Genomic DNA, 20,749 nt, shown 5'->3' with positions numbered 1-20,749 from the left:
GTTTATATTGTCTATATGTGGCCTCTGTCAGTGTGTTTGTATATGCTCTGATGAAGGTTTGACGACTGAAAACTCAGCGTAAATATATTGAAAATTGTGCATTCATCCTCAGTGTGTGGAGATTCCTTTTCATTTACAAAAAAACTGGTAAAACAAAACCAAATGCAGCTAGTTTGCGGTTTTTCCGGCTTCAGTTTGAAGTGATTGTGTTAGCTGTGTAGTTCACGAGCTAGCAAACGGGAAGAGCCTCCATAGAAAACATTATTGTTTGACGTAGCAACCTTCTAATCAAACTAACAACCAGTCGGATTGGCTGGCAATGATGTCATTCAAACAAATGACCAGTCGGCATAGCTGGCAACAATGCAAATCGAACGAACTACCAGTGGGCATGGGTAGCAACCTCTGGACTATATCTTCGTGGAAGTAATATGAATAAACAACATTTTTAATGAAAATATTATATGTTCATAATTATTTTAATGTTGGTAACCATTGTATAAAAGTGATAATAACTTTGAAGCCGTGGTATAGAGAATTTATTGGCAAGGTTTGCTGGCCCTCGACTTAATCTCGGGCCTAACACCCGTGTCTGGTTACAGGATCCAGGGAACACAGGTTCCTACTACACTGTAGGACCATTTGAAAAACAATTGAGGGGTTGGACATGTCGAGAGATGAGTCCTTATTGGTCCGTTATGTCACATGCTTCTGTCTATAACAGAATGGGTGCTTCCCCATTATTTAGATCATCTTTTGCTACCACCGATTTTTGGAACGATATATCTATGGACAACTGCAAAAGTGTTGGTACTGTTCTCAAAAACATTGCTGCCCTGAATGTAGCCGGTGCCATCGACAAAGCTCAGTGGGCAAAAGTTTAAGTAGAGAGCACTTGCTGGAGGAAAATGCAATGCTGATATAAAGAAATGAGCGTGGCTAAGGCTTAAGAGGGTGTGAACGATGCTGAATGGGTGCAAACAAGGGTGAGCTCTATAACAGGTATGAACATCTCTACAAAATCTTTCAAGGGCATTTTCTCCTATTTGTCTCCTGGTTTTACAGGTTTATCAACATTCAAAGCAGCATAACTTTCCCTTGCTTCCTCCATCTATAGTGTATATGACATATCATTTTGAATATCTGATTCAACAACAACAACAAATCCAAAAAGTTAAATCGCAATATATGACATAATCTAACAAAGTTGTTGGGTCACATATAGGCTATCCTCCAAACCAGGGCTTCTAGGACATTATCACATCATTGTGTGTGGAGAGCTAAATGTAATCCAGACCTGTAAACTGGAATCCTTAGTTCACAATATGAAAAACTTGAATACGAATCAGTTAGTTTCAGGCCTTTCCGTTAAAACTGACCAATTTCTTTCACTCTATTTACAAGTGTTTTGTTTTGGTGACTTACCCACATACACACAGCAGTAAGGCTTCTCCCAACCCAGTCGCTGAGGTTGAAGAGCAGGAAACAACACACGGGGATGAAGTACAGCTCTGAGACGAGAGAGCAATGTACAATAAGAGACCACGTCTGTTCATTTGTGTTTCATTGGTTGTGAATGACTGAATATGATCATGTTGTAAATGCTGGCAAAATGATAAGTCATATACTCTAATATGGACTCATAAACCGTGCTCTTATCATAGATAGATACACGCATACATGTACCACACCCACCCACCCTCACCCACACACACCCCAGGTGCCTCCATCAGCGATGGTAGACTTCACATCCACAGTGACTGCCGGGAAGGTGCCGATGGTGATGGTGAAGGCAAAACACACAGAGAGAGCCAGGACCCAGATCTAGATTAAATGGATCAGAGCTTAAGAAGAAAGCACATTAGACCAGCTGAGGCCACCACAGACACCTTTTACCCTGTGGATATACATTTGAAGACAGAATTTAACATACACCTTAGCCAAATGCATTTAAACTCAGTTTTTCACAATTCCTGACATTTAATCCTAGTAAAAATTCCCTGTCTTAGGTCAGAAAGGATCACCACTTTATTTTAAGAATGTTAAATGTCAGAATTATAGTAGAGGGAATCATTTATTTAAGCTTTTATTTCTTTCATCACATTCCCAGTGGGTCAGAAGTTTACGTACACTCAATTACTATTTGGTAGCATTGCCTTTGAAATGATTTAACTTCGGTCAAACATTTCGGGTAGCCTTCCACAAGCTTCACAATGGGTGAATTTTGGCCCAGTCCACCTGTAGGCCTCCTTTGCTCGCACACACTTTTTCAGTTCTGCCCGCAAATTTTCTATAGGATTGAGGTCAGGGCTTTGTGATGGCCACTCCAATACCTTGACTTTGTTGTCCTTAAGCCATTTTGCCACAACTTTGGAAGTATGCTTGGGGTCATTGTTAATTTGGAAGATGCATTTGCGACCAAGCTTTAACTTCTGATGTCTTGAGATGTTGCTTCAATATATCCACATCATTTTTCTCCCTCATGATGCCATCTATTTTGTGAAGTGCACCAGACCCTCCTGCAGCAAAGCACCCCCACAACATGATGCCGCCACCCCCGTGCTTCACAGTTGGTATTGTGTTCTTCGGTTTGCTAGCTTCCCCATTTTTCCTCCAAACATAATGCTGGTCATTATGGCCAAACAGTTCTATTTTTGTTTCATCAGGCCAAAGGATATTTCTCCAAAAACTACAATCTTGGTCCCCATGTGCAGTTGCAAACCGTAGTCTGGCTTTTAAATGGCGGTTTTGGAGCAGTGTCTTCTTCCTTGCGAAGTGGCCTTTCGTATTATGTCGATATAGGACTTGTTTTACTGTGCATAAACCTACTTTTGTACCTGTTTCCTCCAGCATCTTCACAAGGTCCTTTGCTGTTGTTCTGGGATTGATTTGCACTTTTTGCACCAAATTACATTAATCTCCAGGAGACAGAACGCGTCTCCTTTCTGAGTGGTATGACAGCTGCATGGTCCCATGGTTTTTATACTTGCGTACTATTTTTTGTACAGATGAACATGGTACCATCAGGTGTTTGGATGAACCAGACTTGTGGAGGTCTACAATGTTTTTTCTGAGGTCTGAGGATTTTTCCATGATGTCAAGCAAAGAGGCCCTGAGTTTGAAGGTAGGCCTTGAAATACATCCACAGTTACACCTCCAATTGACTCAGATGATGTCAATTAGCCTATCATAAGCTTCTAAAGCAGAAATAATCTGTCGGTAAACAATTGTTGGAAAAATGACTTATGTCGTGCACAAAGTAGATGTCCTAACCGACTTACCAAAACTGTAGTCTGTTAACAAGAAATTTGTGGAGTGGTTGAAAAACGAGTTTTAATGACAATCTAAGTGTATGTAAACTTTCGACTTCAACTGTACCCTTGTCAAGCACTATTGTGCTTGCATCCCTCAGTTAATTCAACCCTGGAGAAAGATTGAGAGCTGTATGTGGATCAGCTGTAGAACAAGGTTCCCTAACTCGCCGATGGTATATTTGGCCTACCAAGTTTTCTGAGGAAAAGATATACATAAATTATAATCATTTTGAGTGGAATTTTATTTTTTGGAGGTAAAAGACACAAAAAAAGCCATTTTTGTTAAAGAAATCTGCCCCCAATTATTCCCACACATAATAGAGAGACACGACGTGATCATGTACAAATGTGAGCAAGGTTTGAAACTATTATGCTTTAGTCAAACATTATGTCTGTTTGGGCTTCTTGTGGTCAAGTTGCAGTCTACAAATGATTTGTAAGTATGTTCCGGCACGCCGACTATCTGCTCAAGATAAAAATCAGCCCGCTGCAGAATCTAGTTCCTGGAGAACATCAACAGTGTGATTGAAGGTGCTCTTTGGTTTATGGATCTACTTTCGTAGTCTTGGAAAAATGGCAAGTTAATCCATTTTAAGGAGTTATATAAAGAGTGTCTTGGTTTTCGTGATTTTCCAATTCATAAAGTGAATTGAAATACTTTTTTTTTTTTAACTCCAAAACTAATTTGCTGTGAAAGTGACTGGTCATTCGACATGCTAAAGAGCTTAACAAACTGTAATTAAAAAAATAATTGGGCCGTTTCACGAAATGAGTCTCCTTTGATTTTGTAAGTCGAAACTGTGTACCAATACTGAATTTTAAAAGCATGTTATATTCAATTAAGTTCCCTTTAATATATACAGTGCCTTTGGAAAGTATTCAGACCCGTTAACATTTTGTTACATTACAGCCTTATTCTGAAATGGATTAAATAAAATAAAAAATCCTCAGCAATCTACACACAATAAACCATAATGATGAAGCGAAAACAGGTTTTTAGAAATGTTTGTATATGTATTAAATATAAAAAAACAGAAATATCTTATTTACCTAAGTATTCAGATCTATTGCTATAAGACTCAAAATGGAGATCAGATGCATACTGTTTCCATTTATCATCCTTGAGTTGTTTCTACAACTTGATTGGGGTTCACCTGTGGTAAAATAGATTAAATGGACATGATTTGGAAAGGCACACACCTGTATATATAAGGTCCCACAGTTGACAGTGCATGTCAGAGCAAAAACCAAACCATGAGGTCGAAGTAATTGTCCGTAGAGCTCAGAGACAGAATTGTGTCAAGGCACAGATCTGGGGAAGGGTGCCAAAAAAGTCTGCAGCATTGAAGGTCCCAAGGACACAGTAGCCTCAATCTTTCTTAAATGGAAGAAGTTTGGAACCACCAAGACTCTTCCTAGAGCTGGCTGCCCGGCCAAACTGAGCAATAGGGGGAGAAGGGCCTTGGCCAACAACCAAGAACCCGATGGTCACTCTGAAAGAGCTCCATAGTTGCTCTGTGGAGATGGGAGAACATGCCAGAAGGACAACCATCTCTGCAGCACTCCACCAATCAGGCCTTTATGGTAGAGTGTCTAGAGGAAGCCACTCCTCAGTAATAGGCACATGACAGCTTGCTTGGAGTTTCAGAAAAAGCACCTAAAGAACTCTCAGACCATGGAGAAAAAAGATTCTCTGGTCTGATGAAACCCAGATTGAACTCTTTGGCCTGAATGCCAAACGTCCTGTCTGGAAGAAACCTGACATCATCCCTATAGTGATGCATGCTGTGGGGAAGCTTTTCAGCGGCAGGGAATGGGAGACTAGTCAGGATCGGTTTCATCAGACCAGAGAATATTGTTTCTCATGGTCAGAGAGTCCTTTAGGTGCCTTTTGGCAAACTCCAAGTGGACTGACATGTGCCTTTTACTGAGGAGTGGGTTTAATGAAACCCTGCTCCAGACCTCAGACTGGGGCGAAGGTTCCCCTTCCAACAGGGCAGCGACCCTAAGCACACAGCCAAGACAATGCAGGAGTGGCTTGTGACAAGTCTCTGAATGTCCTTGAGTGGCCCAGCCAGAACCCAGACTTGAACCCGATCTAATATCTCTGGAGAGACCTGAAAATAGCTGTGCATCGACACTCCCAATCCAACCCGACAGAGCTTGAGAGGATCCGCAGAGAAGAATGGTAGAAACTCCCCAAATACATGTGTGTCAAGCTTGTAGCGTTATTCCCAAGTAGACTCAAGGCTGTAATCACTGCCAAAGGTCCTTCAACAAAGTACCTAGTAAAGGGTCTAAATAGTTATGTAAATGTGATATTATATTCTTTTGCAAAAAGTTCTAAAAACCTGTTTTTCTTTTGTCAATATGGGGTATTGTGTTGATTGAAAAAAACAATCTAATCAATTTTAGAATACGGCTGTAACATAACAAAATGCGGAAAAAGTCAAGGGGTTTGAATTCAATAAATCAGATTATTTACATGAATAAAGACTTAATAAAAGATATGTAATAAAGACACTTTTCGTCCATTAAAATAACATCAAATTGATCAGAAATTCAATGTAGACATTGTTAATGTTGTAAATGACTATTGTAGCTGGAAACTGCAGATTTTGTTAATGTAATATCTACATAGGCGTACAGAAGCCCATTATCAGCAACCATCACTCCTGTGTTCCAATGAAACATTGCTGATTAAAAAAGCAATAAAACTGGCCTTCTAGGCAGAGTTTCTCTGTCCATGTGTCTGTGTTCTTTTGCCGATGTTTTCTTTTTATTGGCTAGTCTGAGATATGGCTTTTTTTTGTAACTCTGCCTAGAAGGCCAGCATCCCGGAGTCGCCTCTTTACTGTTGACGTTGAGACTGGTGTTTTGCGGGTACTATTTCATGAGGAACATTGCCTTTACATTTCAATCATTCAATAAAGTTGAACTTCAACAATATAGATTGAATCCAGCCCTTAATTTACCTTCTTGAAGATGGTCAACATGGACACGTTTTGCTCCTCTTCTCCTTTTTTGAAAACTGGTTTAGTCTCTGCTGCATTTTCTGAGAGGTTAAGGAACAAGGCAATCCATTAAAGGGGCAATCTGCAGCTCAAACAACAGCAAAGCAGAAACCCCCTCCACTGTTTCAGTAAACAGCTGAGGGATGGGGCTGGAGAAATGTAACCACTTTCAAATTCATAGACAGAGCTATGGATGCAAGGACTGACCATCCATGATATTAACATTACAGTTTTAACCATGTTTTGAGACTATAGAGTGTTTGTTTACAATAAAACAAACAGGAGTACAGCGTGATTGGGGCCGTACTTGCAAACATGAAACTTTTTCTTAATACATTTTTTTGCTTTGTCTCAAAATGTGCATCAGCCAGATGCATGTGATCCAATGCTACATAAATTGATAGCTGTTCCCATAAGATAGCCTGGCACATTTAGCCCTAACCTGACCAGCTGTCCTGTCCGGTGATTATTTCCTCTAACAAATTCCACATCAGCCTATCAAAGATCTTAGACTTTATGTCCACCAAACAACATAATTTCTGAAAGTAGGTCTTGGCCACCAGAGGGATATTTTAAACCTCCAAATTCAAGGTTGCTTTTGTTCCACTTGGTCTTTCACAATTGTAGTGTTGAAATATTGCATGATGCATCCTTGACTAGGCTACTAGCTTCTAATGTCAGAACAATTCAAGAGGTACGATTCAACATAGTTTATTCAAAGTATTCAGAGCCTTGACTTTTTCCACATTTTGTTACATTACAGCCTTTTTCTAAAATTGATTGAACTGTTTTTTTCCTCTCATCAATCTATACACAATACTCCACATTGCAAAGCAAAAACACTTTTTAGAAAATGTTGCTAATTTATAAAACATAAGAAACTGAAATTTGACATTTACATACTGTAAGTATTCAAACCCTTTACTCAGTACTTTGTTGAAGCACCTTTGGCAGCGATTACAGCCATGCGTCTTCTTGGGTATGACGCCACAAGCTTGGCACTCCTGTTTTTGGGGAGTTTCTCCCATTCGTCTCTGCAGATGCTCTCAAGCTCTGTCAGGTTGGATGGGAAGCATTGCTGCACAGCTATTTTCAGGTATGTCCAGAGATGTTCAATTCCGGGCTCTGGCTGGGCCATTTAAGGACATTCACAGACTTGTCCTGAAGCCACCTCTGTGTTGTCTTGACTGTGTGCTTAGGGGCGTTGTCCTGTTGGAAGGTGAACCTTCGCCCCAGTCTGAGGTCCTGAGCGATCTGGATCAGGTTATCATCAAGGAGCTCTCTGTACTTTGTTCAGTTCATCTTTCCCCTGGTCCTGACTAGTCTCCCAGTCCCTGCCATTGAAAAACATCCTCAAAGCATGATGCTGCCACCACCATGTTTCACCGTAGGGATGGTGCCAGGTTTCTTTCAGATGTGACGCTTGGCATTCTGGCCAAAGAGTTCAATCTTGGTTTCATCAGACCGGAGAAACTTGTTTCTCATGGTCTGAGAGTCCTTCAGGTGCCTTTTGGCAAATTTTAAGCGGGCTGTCATGTGCCTTTTACTGAGGACTGGCTTCCGTCTGGGCACTCTACCATAAAGGGCTGATTGGTGGAATGCTGCAGAGATGGCTGTCTATCTGGAAGGTTCTTCTATCTCCACAGAGGAACTCTGGAGCTCTGTCAGACTGACCATTGCATTCTTGGCCACCTCCCTGACCAAGGCCCTTCTCTCCTGTTTGCTCAGTTTGGCCGGGCGGCCAGCTCTAGGACAAGTCTTATTGGCTCCAGATTTCTTCCACTTAAGAATGATGGAGGCTATTGTGTTCTTGGGGATAATCAAAGAGTGCAAGAAATGTTTTTGCACCCTTGTTCAGATCTGTGATATGACACAATACTGTCTCGGAGCTCTAAGAACAATTCCTTTGAGCTCACGGCTTGGTTTTTGCTCTGACATGCACTGTCAACAATGAGACCTCATATAGACAGGTGTGGGTTAGGGTTAGTCAATTTAATGTACCACAGGTGCACTTCAATCAAGTTGTAGAAACATCTCATTGATGATCAAAGGAAACAGGATGCACCCGAGCTCAATTTCGAGTCTTTGTCTTATTTCTTCATTTAATATTTTCACAAATCTAAGAAACAGAAATGGCTGTCGTTTTACCTTGATTGAGTAGATCCAGCTTGTTCTCCTCATCACTAATTCTGTTTCCACTTTGGGTCTTGTAATATTGGTAGAACTCCTAAAGTAAGGTTCAGAACGACAAATTATCTCACAGTGGGGATGGTAGTTAAACGGAGGATATCAACTGGAATGGATCAAATGGAGGTATTATGCATTTTGGTCCTTTAACAACACAGGAAAATCAATAAGTAATGAATTAAATGTTGTGAAAGGGTAACAATTTTTCACCTTAAAATGTATACCAAAAAAACCCCTTTGATTTCATAGTATAACAATCCATACAACTCTATGCACAAAGACTACTTTTAACAATGTATACAGAGCATTCAAGCTCGGAGAGTTCATCAATGAGCTTGATGCCTTGATGCCTTGATAAGCTCCTTTCCTGAGGATGGCTCACCTCTCACAGTTCTGGGCGACTTTAACCTCCCCACGTCTACCTTTGACTCTTTCCTCTCTGCCTCCTTCTTTCCACTCCTCTCCTCTTTTGACCTCACCCTCTCACCTTCCCCCCCTACTCACAAGGCAGGCAATACGCTCGACCTCATCTTTACTAGATGCTGTTCTTCCACTAACCTCATTGCAACTCCCCTCCAAGTCTCCGACCACTACCTTGTATCCTTTTCCCTCTCGCTCTCATCCAACACCTCCCACACTGCCCCTACTCGGATGGTATCGCGCCGTCCCAACCTTCGCTCTCTCTCCCCCGCTACTCTCTCCTCTTCCATCCTATCATCTCTTCCCTCCGCTCAAACCTTCTCCCACCTATCTCCTGATTCTGCCTCCTCAACCCTCCTCTCCTCCCTCTCTGCATCCCTTGACTATCTATGTCCCCTATCCTCCAGGCCGGCTCGGTCCTCCCCTCCCGCTCCGTGGCTCGATGACTCATTGCGAGCTCACAGAACAGGGCTCCGGGCAGCCGAGCGGAAATGGAGGAAAACTCGCCTCCCTGCGGACCTGGCATCCTTTCACTCCCTCCTCTCTACATTTTCCTCCTCTGTCTCTGCTGCTAAAGCCACTTTCTACCACGCTAAATTCCAAGCATCTGCCTCTAAACCTAGGAAGCTCTTTGCCACCTTCTCCTCCCTCCTGAATCCCCCCCTCCTCCCTCTCTGCAGATGACTTCGTCAACCATTTTGAAAAGAAGGTCAACGACATCCGATCCTCGTTTGCTAAGTCAAACGACACCGCTGGTTCTGCTCACACTGCCCTACCCTGTGCTCTGACCTCTTTCTCCCCTCTCTCTCCAGATGAAATCTTGCGTCTTGTGACGGCCGGCCGCCCAACAACCTGCCCGCTTGACCCTATCCCCTCCTCTCTTCTCCAGACCATTTCCGGAGATCTTCTCCCTTACCTCACCTCGCTCATCAACTCATCCCTGACCGCTGGCTACGTCCCTTCCGTCTTCAAGAGAGAGAGAGTTGCACCCCTTCTGAAAAAACCTACACTCGATCCCTCCGATGTCAACAATTACAGACCAGTATCCCTTCTTTCTTTTCTCTCCAAATCTCTTGAACGTGCCGTCCTTGGCCAGCTCTCCCGCTATCTCTCTCTGAATGACCTTCTTGATCCAAATCAGTCAGGTTTCAAGACTAGTCATTCAACTGAGACTGCTCTCCTCTGTATCACGGAGGCGCTCCGCACTGCTAAAGCTAACTCTCTCTCCTCTGCTCTCATCCTTCTAGATCTATCGGCTGCCTTCGATACTGTGAACCATCAGATCCTCCTCTCCACCCTCTCCGAGTTGGGCATCTCCGGCGCGGCTCACGCTTGGATTGCGTCCTACCTGACAGGTCGCTCCTACCAGGTGGCGTGGCGAGAATCTGTCTCCTCACCACGCGCTCTCACCACTGGTGTCCCCCAGGGCTCTGTTCTTGGCCCTCTCCTATTCTCGCTATACACCAAGTCACTTGGCTCTGTCATAACCTCACATGGTCTCTCTTATCGTTGCTATGCAGACGACACACAATTAATCTTCTCCTTTCCCCCTTCTGATGACCAGGTGGCGAATCGCATCTCTGCATGTCTGGCAGACATATCAGTGTGGATGACTGATCACCACCTCAAGCTGAACCTCGGCAAGACGGAGCTGCTCTTCCTCCCGGGGAAGGACTGCCCGTTCCATGATCTCGCCATCACGGTTGACAACTCCATTGTGTCCTCCTCCCAGAGCGCCAAGAACCTTGGCGTGATCCTGGACAACACCCTGTCGTTCTCAACCAACATCAAGGCGGTGGCCCGTTCCTGTAGGTTCATGCTCTACAACATCCGCAGAGTACGACCCTGCCTCACACAGGAAGCGGCGCAGGTCCTAATCCAGGCACTTGTCATCTCCCGTCTGGATTACTGCAACTCGCTGTTGGCTGGGCTCCCTGCCTGTGCCATTAAACCCCTTCAACTCATCCAGAACGCCGCAGCCCGTCTGGTGTTCAACCTTCCCAAGTTCTCTCACGTCACCCCGCTCCTCCGTTCTCTCCACTGGCTTCCAGTTGAAGCTCGCATCCGCTACAAGACCATGGTGCTTGCCTACGGAGCTGTGAGGGGAACGGCACCTCAGTACCTCCAGGCTCTGATCAGGCCCTACACCCAAACAAGGGCACTGCGTTCATCCACCTCTGGCCTGCTCGCCTCCCTACCACTGAGGAAGTACAGCTCCCGCTCAGCCCAGTCAAAACTGTTCGCTGCCCTGGCCCCCCCAATGGTGGAACAAACTCCCTCACGACGCCAGGACAGCGGAGTCAATCACCACCTTCCGGAGACACCTGAAACCCCACCTCTTTAAGGAATACCTAGGATAGGATAAGTAATCCCTCTCACCTCCCCCCCCCTTAAGATTTAGATGCACTATTGTAAAGTGACCGTTCCACTGGATGTCATAAGGTGAATGCACCAATTTGTAAGTCGCTCTGGATAAGAGCGTCTGCTAAATGACTTAAATGTAAATGTAATGCATTCTACAAAAATACATTTACAGTAAACACTGTGCAGTTGCAAAGTTTGGTAACTATTACGGTAAATTGCCCGAAAGCATTATTTGCATTACTTATTATCATTGAGTAAACTCTCCTAAGCACTTTTTCAGCCAAATTGATGTAATAACATAAAATCCAGAGTTGAGTTATTACCAGTTTAGGGAGGACCACATAGGATATTATGGCCAATAAGATCACTACACAGGCTGTGATGAAGTATCCAAAAGCAGCGTCATTTATCTCCGAGCCACCTGGGGAAGGAGAGAGAGAGAGAGTGAGAGAGCGAGAGAAAGAGTTGACTTTGGAATGCCACTGTTGCCCCCAACCCCTGTATCATCTCTCAGACTTACTTGAGATAGCACAGATCATGGAGAAGGCAGCGAAAGTTCCCGCCAGGCCTTGCCCACTCATGATGGGTGTGGTGTATTTGGTAGGCAGCTGGCCTGCCATGCCAAACAGACTGCCCTGCAGGATAGCTCCAAAGGCTGAAGAGGTTGTAAAAAAAACAGTCATAATTATGACCAGAGTCCAGTCATACAGCAAGGAATTATCGCTTGATGAATTAATGACTACTCATTAAGTGATCCCAATCTGCCCCATTTACTGCTCGTACACTACTCAACATATTTATTTGGCCAGTGAAGCAAAATCTTTTAATTTGGCTCTGTTCTCTAGTATTTTGGATTTGATATCAAATGTTTCATGGGGCAACAGTACAGAATGTCTGTCACCTTTAATTTGAGGGTATTATCATACACATCTGTTTTGCCATTTAGAAATGGAAGTATTTGTCATAAGTATTTGAACAAATTCACTTATAGTGTATTAAAGTAGTCAACATTTTTGTATTTGGTTTCCATATTCCTGGCACACAATGACTACATCAAACTTGTGACTCTACAAACTTGTTGGATGCATTTGCAGTTTTTCTTGGTTGTGTTTCAGATTATGTTGTGCCTTATAGAAATGATGGTTAATAACTGAAAGCGCGAACCACCGCATTTAATCATGGCAAGGCAACTGGAAACATGACCGAATACAAATAGTGTTATTCACCCCGCAAGGCAATCAAACAAGCAAAGCGACAGTATAGAGACAAAGTAAAGTCGCAATTCAACGGCACAAACATGAGACGCATGTGGCCTATAGGACAAACCAGTGCCACCGACACAGCCCGCTACCAAAGACTGAGGACCAACATGAGTAAAACATTTAAACGTGTTAACCCTTGCATTCCTAGCCGCATCCTCAGAGCATGCACAGACCAGCTGGCTGGTGTGTTTCCTGACATATTCAATCAATCCCTAACCCAGTCTGTGGTCACCATTGTTCCTGTTCGCAAGAAAGCGAAGGTAACTGAACGAAATGACTGTCATCATGAAGTGCTTTGAGAGACTAGTCAAGGATCATATCACCTCCACCCTACCTGATACCCTAGACCCACTCCAATTTGCTTACTGCCCCAATAGATCCACAGATGATGCAATCGCCATCGCATTGCCCTATCCTATCTGGACAAGATTAATACCTATGTATTGGGGCAGCAGGTAGCCTAGTGGTTAGAGCATTGGGCCAGTAACTGAAAGGTTGCTAGATCGAATCCCTGAGCTGACAAGGTAAAAATCTGTTGTTCTGCCCATGAACAAGGCAGTTAACCCACTGTTCCCTGGTAGGCCGTCATTGTAAATAAGAATTTGTTCTTAACTGACTTGCCTCAGTTAGGATCACCACTTTATTTTAAGAATGTGAAATGTCAGAATAATACTAGAGAGAAATATTTATTTCAGATTTAATTTCTTTCATCACATTCCCAGTGGGTCAGAAGTTTACATACACTCAATTAGTATTTGGTAGCATTACCTTTAAATTGTTTAACTTGGGTCAAGTGTTTCTGGCACGGAAGGATAGATTCAAGGCATAAAGTACAGACAAGTGTATGGTAAGATGTGAGTACAGTGGAGGTAAGCCTAGGCATTGAGTGACGATGAGAGAGGTTTTGTCTCTAGAAGCACCATTTAAGCCAGGTGTGATCACTGTATGTGTGGGGGGTGGAAGAACATGGCTAGCTAAGGCATACTGAGCAGGGCTGGAGGCTCTATAGTGAAATAAGACAGAATTACTAACCAAAACAGCAATAGACAAGCCATATTTACATTAGGGAGAGGCATGTGTAACTGAGTAATAATAAGGTCCAGTGAGTAGCTCGGCGAGCTGGGGGCACGGAGATTCAGACAGCTAGCAGGCTGGGGTTAGCAGCAGGCTAGCAGATGGGCCTCAGGGGGACGTCGCAACGGGGGAGCCTGTTGAAACCCCCTCGAACGGTTATGTCGGCAGACCAGTCGTGATGGATAGGTGAAGTAATATAAGTCAAGGAATTGCTTGATAGATCTATTCGGCTAGCCGGGAGATGGGCCTAGATTCGAGGCTAGCTCCAGGCTAACTGATGCTTGCTTCGGGACAGAGACATTAGCCAGGAGTAGCCACTCAGATAGCAGCTAGCTAACTGTCACGATCCGGAGTAGAGGTTCAGAGCTTGTGGTAGGAATCCGGAGATATGGTGGAGAAATGCAGTCCGATATGCTCTGGGTTGATATTGCGCTGTGCAGGCTGGCAGGAGTTGACCGGGCGGAAGCTGGCAGATGTCTCAGTTAACGATGTTGGCTAACTGACAACTAGCTAGTAGCTGGCTAGCTTGAAGGGGGTTACGGTTCTAAAGTATAAAAATAGCAGATTCATACCGCAGTGGGTGAGGTGGGTTGCAGGAGAGTATGTTCAGTCCGTAGATGGAAAAATGAGATTAAAAATATATACGAAGAAAAAACGATATATACAAGGGATGGGACAAGACAATCAAAACATCCCACTGCTACACCATATTGGATTCCCTAATATATTCTTGATATTTTTCTTAGGGCTGGACCTCTTTTTTCTCCACTTCCTATCTGAATGACATGCCCAAAGTAAACTGCAGCTCAGGCCCTGAAGCCAGGATATGCATATAACTGGAAGCATTGGAAAGAAAACACTTGGCTTGAGCTGACAAATTAGTTAAAGACTGCATTACATAGACAATAATGTGTTTTACTAGAGATAGCTAAGGAGTAGAACAATCCCTCATTGTCTTAAAATCATCCTTGCATCTGGGAAACTAAATCAGGGTGGGGTTAAGACAACAACACACGTGCAGATAATGACAGGATGAACCCAGAGTGGCTTATGATGCCCCAATCTGCATGGGATGTGTGGATCCAATCATGATTAAGCATTTTTTGTGTCAGCTAAAAACAGTATTCTGCATTTGTGTAAAGGTTAGGTTACTCGGTCCAACACTCAAGGGTGTGGGGTCGACCAGGCTCACTATTGCAATAATTAATTGATATTGAATAAAGATGATTGTTTGAAGAAGTGACAAAGTCTCTCTCACTTGATTAGAATATTCCACGACAAATCCCACCTATTCCACTCCAGCCATTACCACAAGCCCATTTTCCCCAATTAAGGTGCCACCAACCTTCTGCATTGTGAATTCCCCCCTAAAACGAATACCTTACTTGTCATTCTTGCACTAACACTTGTCTTATCTTACAAGCACTGATTTTACTGATAGATGCTTTAGTGAGGAATGTTATTCTTTACAATGACTGTGATATGTGATTGTTCTATCTACCTTAGTTGAATGCACTGACTGTAAGTCACCCTTGATAAGAGCATCTGCTAATGAACAAAATGTAAAATCTTAAATAAAGACATACTACATTGAGGGTGCTGAGGACTAGTTCTACTTTCAGGACAACTCAGAGGATTGAAGGGGGAAAGATTTGACATGTTAAAAAGAGGGAGGAAGGAGGCAAAAAGGGGACACGAGAAAGGCCGCAAAAACTCACAGTTTATGATGACAATCTTGATCATGGTCAACGTGAAAAAGGGGAGGGGTGCCATCTCTATTTTAACCAAAATGGCTGTCAGAAGAAACACCACCAAAATCACTGCCAGGCTGCCCATGATCCGAAACTTCTGAGGAATCCTGTGAGTTAGAGAGTTGAAGAGAAATATCTGAGGTCAATCGTATGCTTATTACGAGTGTTTCTCCTGCCTAGTACACTTTTCACAATGTACTAGGCAGAGCCAAGCTGAAATGCAATGGCCTGGCTACGCATCCACTGTAGTTGCTGGAAACGTGCTAGAAAGGACAATGTGAAAATAATATATCTGCTCTAGTACAGTGCCGCTTGGGTCGGCAAGATAGTGTAAAAAGGGTACAATTGTCTAAGTTGAACCCCAAAGGAAATCTAAACATGCCTGCTCAATACATGCACACATTATCATATTAGATGTCCAGCAAAAGATTAAAGTCCTACTCTAGTCAAAGATTGTCTATTATATTTGCAAGATACTTCTAGTGACTGCTCTAACAATGGAAATACATGTCCTCAAAGATGGAAGGCAGGTGGGAGGAGGAGAGATCCGGTGGGACCATTCTAGCCAATGAGTGGGCCAAAACTTCACATTTGTTTTATTTTTAGCAATGTTCACGTAGACTTGATTGTGTGTTTTGGATAATTGTCTTGCTGCACGACCGAAACTACGCTTCAGCTTCACCTAACAGACGGATGGCCTGACATTCTCCTGAAGAATTCTCTGATACAGAGCAGAATTCATGGTTCCTTCTATTAAGGAAAGTCGTCCAGGTACTAAGGCAGCAAAGCATACCCACACCATCACACTCCCACCACCATGCTTGACTGTTGGTATGAGGTTCTTACTGTGGATGCAGTGTTTGGTTTTCGCCAGACATAACAGGACCCATCTCGCCCTTGTTTGTGTACATGACTGCATTTATACTTGGTATATTGTTTTTCAACAGGAAAAGTTAAAAGATAGCTGTAGTGCATCTTCAAGATGTAACATTTGGAGTAGTGCTTTAATGCATTAGGAAAGATGTGGTTGGGGTGGTGGACAAACCTTTGATGCAGGACTGAGTTGAGACAGGTGAAGGCCAGTAAAGGCACCATGGCACAAAGTGTCATTACGTTATTGAACTTGGCCTCCAAAAGGCTACGGTTGTTCCCTTCTGCCCCGGTCCCATTTCCTGACAGGTTGGTGCCCATTTGGGAGTTGTCTCTGAGACGACTGCTAAAATACTGTATAGACAGAGGACAGCCACTTAATTTGTGTTAATTGTTGATGTGTGGTGATAGTTCTGGCACAACATGTCTACCATGCATCACCCTTGTGGGTGCTATACATCTTTAGTGGAAGAAATACAATAATGCATAAAATATACAATTATGTGAAGCACATTGAGCATGCTATAAAATGCTATTTACTTTAAAATCATCATTAATTATTATAATGAGTAGATTAGGGGTTATCAATACTTCTGTTAATAATCATTGGCTATCAAGAAGATCTGAAAAGTAAGACTTGAGACATATTTAGAAATTGATAGACATTTCACTAAAAGCTCTGGCATTGTATCGTTGAAATATATTCTTTAATTATTCACAATCTTAAGGTAGATGATAAAAAAATATTGTGTGCTCTACCATGGTGGCTGTCATAAAGAAGTTCCATGGCAGGAGCGTTCCTAAGCCCAGCATGAAAAAGATCAGCCACACGCCATTGTTTCTGTTGGATGACAGAGTAGAGTAGAGTAGAGGAAACTAGGGTTACAGACGTTATTTGTAATTTGACAAAAGATACCATATTATGTAGGCCAACAGAAATGATAAAGGTAGAATGGTAATTACTTGACTGTTATGATACAAAATGTGGGGGATTCAATATAGCAAATTCTAGTAATTTCTGCAGGACTGTGTGCAACCACTGGGGGAACCCTGGATGTCTGAGTGACCTCATAGTGGGCCCGCTAACCACAGTCCCTGAAGAGTTAACTCCCTTAGGGGAACTCGTAACACACTTCCAATCCAAAGGCTAACATAGCAGTTACATTACCATTTGGTGCAGAGAAGTAACCAAGTGTGTCACAGAAACTTGATACTGTATCTTGATACTGAGGGCGCATTGTCAAAATGTCACCATACACTTTGAACACATAAAGGAGGCTGCTACTCACTTGTCTTTTGGCTCGTGGACGGTCATTATTTAGCTTCAGTGATTACTATCACCCTTTTCCCCACTTCAGCACCAAACCTGAAAGAAATGGGTTGGATTGAAAAACATTTCATGTTTTTTCCCTTTAGTCATGTCGAGGAAAACAAGAAAACAAACTCAATGTATCAACTACATTAGAGAAAAAAATGGAAAGAGGGTTTTAGGAACTTGAACTGGGTTAGTGGAATAAAAATCATATTTGAATGAATATGGGGCTATGAGATCTGAAAACTAGGGTTAGACTACATTTCCACTGTGCTGAAACTTCAACTGAATGACTGAAATGAAGATCTGCTGACTCTTTGCATGCTATTCAGTAGCATACTGACTAATAGCCTAGGCTACAGTTGTTTTTGCTCCTGTACAATGTAAGATTGATATTCGTAATATTACCAAACATCGAGGCATTAGACAGAGAGAGCATCATGCAATGTGATAATGAGAGATCAAAAACTTACAGCAACAGACTCAGTATCATCAACTACCCATTTCCAGACAGTTGTCAGCTTCTTATTTTTTTTTTAAAGTTGAGAGGTAGGCTAATGGACATTCTAAGAACTCAGATGTTGACTCCTCCAAAAATCAGGGAAGCTCTCACTCCTCCCAGCACAACTATGTGTGCATTTAATGTCTACTCTGCCCCACAGCCTCCCGACACGCTTTTCCATATTCCCCACACTACAGAGAAGAGAGCTGTGATGTATCAAAAGAATAACAACTTAAAACGAATAAGCTACATTATTTTTCACTATCTGCTTAATAACTGTACGGGCCTTTTCAATTGGGATCTGTAGGCTATGACATCTCACAAGGTAGCCTACTGTGTTCAGTCTTAGGACAATACTGGTCAGAATGGATGGTCTGATTAGGTTAATCATTCTAACAATGTGCAATTCAACCTTATCAATAACTTCCTTCCTTTACCTTTTTCATTGCCCTGTGTCTCTGGGGTGAAATCAATGAGATGCACACCTCCCTGTCTCTCTCTATCACTCTCTCTCTGTCCATCCCTCTCTCTCTCTGCCACCCCCACCCTCTGTCCATCCCTCACCCATGCATGCACATTCACAGACCTTTTTTCTTTAAAAACCGTCTCCTTTTCTCAAATTTAGCCTAGGTCTTGTGTTCCTCTGGTTAGCAAATGCAACTCAGCATGTGCTCTACTCCCTGCACTTAAGGGGCTTGAGCGTTAGCAGTAGAGCACTCACATATGCCACGCTACACATGTATCAAGACACTTATGTGTTGCGCAAAAGTACTGTGCATGTAGTAGGCTAGGCTATAATGATCAGTCAGACAGGGTGCAGATGTAAAAAACTGAACAAATAGTTTAGGGGTATAAATGCAATAACCCTACCCTCCAAGCCTCTAAACATTACACGGTAAGCAAATGAGTATAGAGCCCACTACCATTTGGTCAACCAATAGCCTACGAACAGCCTTGTCTACACTGTGCAAAATCAGGAAAGCTCTCTCTTAAAAACACATGAACTGTGCACTAAAATCCAAATGCATTGTTGGTCTACAGCACACAGTACACTGTACCATGACGTGCAAGGCATCAATGTTGCATAATTCTACATACATTTTCCTGGCGCAGTTGTATTTACACAGACCGTAGCTCCAAATCAAACATATACAACTATCTCAAGTCAGTAGGAGTAGTCATGTCTGACGCAACAGCATGGAATGATGTTGCTGGCAGGATTGAGTTGAGTGAAAGCTGTGTGAGGTTAAGTCAGGCCTACAGTGTCTCCTGACCCCTCCTGTCTCAGCCTCCAGCACTTATGCTGCAGTAGTTCATGTGTTGGGGGCTAGAGTCAGTCTGTTATATCTGGACTATTTCTCCTGTCTTATCCGATGTCCTGTGTGAATTTAAGTATGCTCTCTCCAATTCGCTTTCTCTTCCCTTCTCTCTCTCTGAGGACCTGAGCCCTAGGACCATGCTTCCGGACTACCCGGACTGATGACTCCTTGTGGTCCCCAGTCCACCTGGCCGTGCTGCTGCTCCAGTTTCAACTGTTCTGCCTATTCTATTATATTCTATTCTGTTCTGTTCTATGGAACCCTGACCTGTTCACCGGACATGCTACCTGTCCCAGACCTGCTGTTTTCAACTCTCTAGAGACAGCAGGAGCGGTAGAGATACTCTGAATGATCGGGTATGAAAAGCCTGCTGACATTTTCTCCTGAGATGCTGACCTGTTGCACCCTCAAAAACCACTGTGATTAATATTATTTGACCATGCTGGTCATTCATGAACATTTGAACATCTTGGCCATGTTCTGTTATAATCTCCACCCGGCACAGCCAGAAGATGACTGGCCACCCCTCATAGCCTGGTTCCTCTCTAGATTTCTTCCTAGGTTTTGGCCTTTCTAGGGAGTTTTTCTGAGCCACCGTGTTTCTACACCTGCATTGCTTCACTGTTTTGCGGTTTTAGCCTGGGTTTCTGTACATCACATTGATATATCAGGTGATGTAAGAAGGGCTATATAAATACATTTGATTTGATAAAGGAATTTAACTGTAACGCTCGTCGTTGGAATGAGGTGAGGACCAAAGAGCAGTGTGGTAAGTGTTCATCATTATATTTATAAAACAGAGAACACTAAACAAAATAACAAAAGAGAACAAAATGAATCGGTTCTGTAAGGTGACAGACACATAACAGAAAACAATCACCCACAAAACACGTGGGAAAAGGCTACCTAAGTATGATTCTCAATCTGAGGCAATGAACGACACCTGCCTCTGATTGAGAACCATACCAGGCCAAACACAAAACCACAACATAGAAAAACGAACATAGACTACCCACCCAACTCACGCCCTGACCATACTAAAACAACAACATAACAAAATAACAAAGGTCAGAATGTGACATTAACTCTGGATAAGATCCCATGTGATTTCAGAAATAAATAGGTATGAGGGGTTTATTTCCAAAGACGTGGCAGTCCTTGTGAAATATCAAAATGTGTTAGCTCAACGATTGACGAATGCCACACCCAAGCAAAATAACATTTGTCCTATTGAATACAAGGTACATGCAGTACAATCTTTTGTGAAAGTAAGTAGAGATTTTTTAAAGAAAACCTCAAATCATGAGGGAGGCTCTCCTAATCGTTTTTTAATCCAAACTGAGATGAATAGTAGCCTAAT

At 42.9% G+C, this 20,749-nt stretch overlaps 1 protein-coding gene across 4 annotated transcripts in view; it reads right to left on the bottom strand.

The window, feature by feature from the left end:
* Positions 1-20,749, bottom strand: part of slc29a1b (solute carrier family 29 member 1b) — a 38,174-nt gene that overhangs the window by 4,879 nt on the left and 12,546 nt on the right. For all 4 annotated transcript variants that reach the window (XM_046312427.1, XM_046312430.1, XM_046312431.1 and 1 more), the window contains exons 2-11: positions 17,546-17,622; positions 17,016-17,097; positions 16,432-16,610; positions 15,354-15,493; positions 11,820-11,954; positions 11,623-11,720; positions 8,477-8,555; positions 6,290-6,369; positions 1,716-1,824; positions 1,426-1,511 (exon numbers count right to left, since the gene is read on the bottom strand). In XM_046312427.1, coding sequence (XP_046168383.1) covers positions 1,426-1,511; positions 1,716-1,824; positions 6,290-6,369; positions 8,477-8,555; positions 11,623-11,720; positions 11,820-11,954; positions 15,354-15,493; positions 16,432-16,610; positions 17,016-17,097; positions 17,546-17,571 — 1,014 coding nt within the window. In that variant the 5' untranslated portion in view covers positions 17,572-17,622. The remainder of the gene's footprint in view (positions 1-1,425; positions 1,512-1,715; positions 1,825-6,289; positions 6,370-8,476; positions 8,556-11,622; positions 11,721-11,819; positions 11,955-15,353; positions 15,494-16,431; positions 16,611-17,015; positions 17,098-17,545; positions 17,623-20,749) is intronic.

This window comes from Oncorhynchus gorbuscha, linkage group LG18 (assembly GCF_021184085.1).
Source record: "Oncorhynchus gorbuscha isolate QuinsamMale2020 ecotype Even-year linkage group LG18, OgorEven_v1.0, whole genome shotgun sequence".
Taxonomy (NCBI): Eukaryota; Metazoa; Chordata; class Actinopteri; order Salmoniformes; family Salmonidae; genus Oncorhynchus; species Oncorhynchus gorbuscha.
Note: the sequence above shows the minus strand (reverse complement) of the source record. Positions and strands in the feature narration are given on the sequence as shown.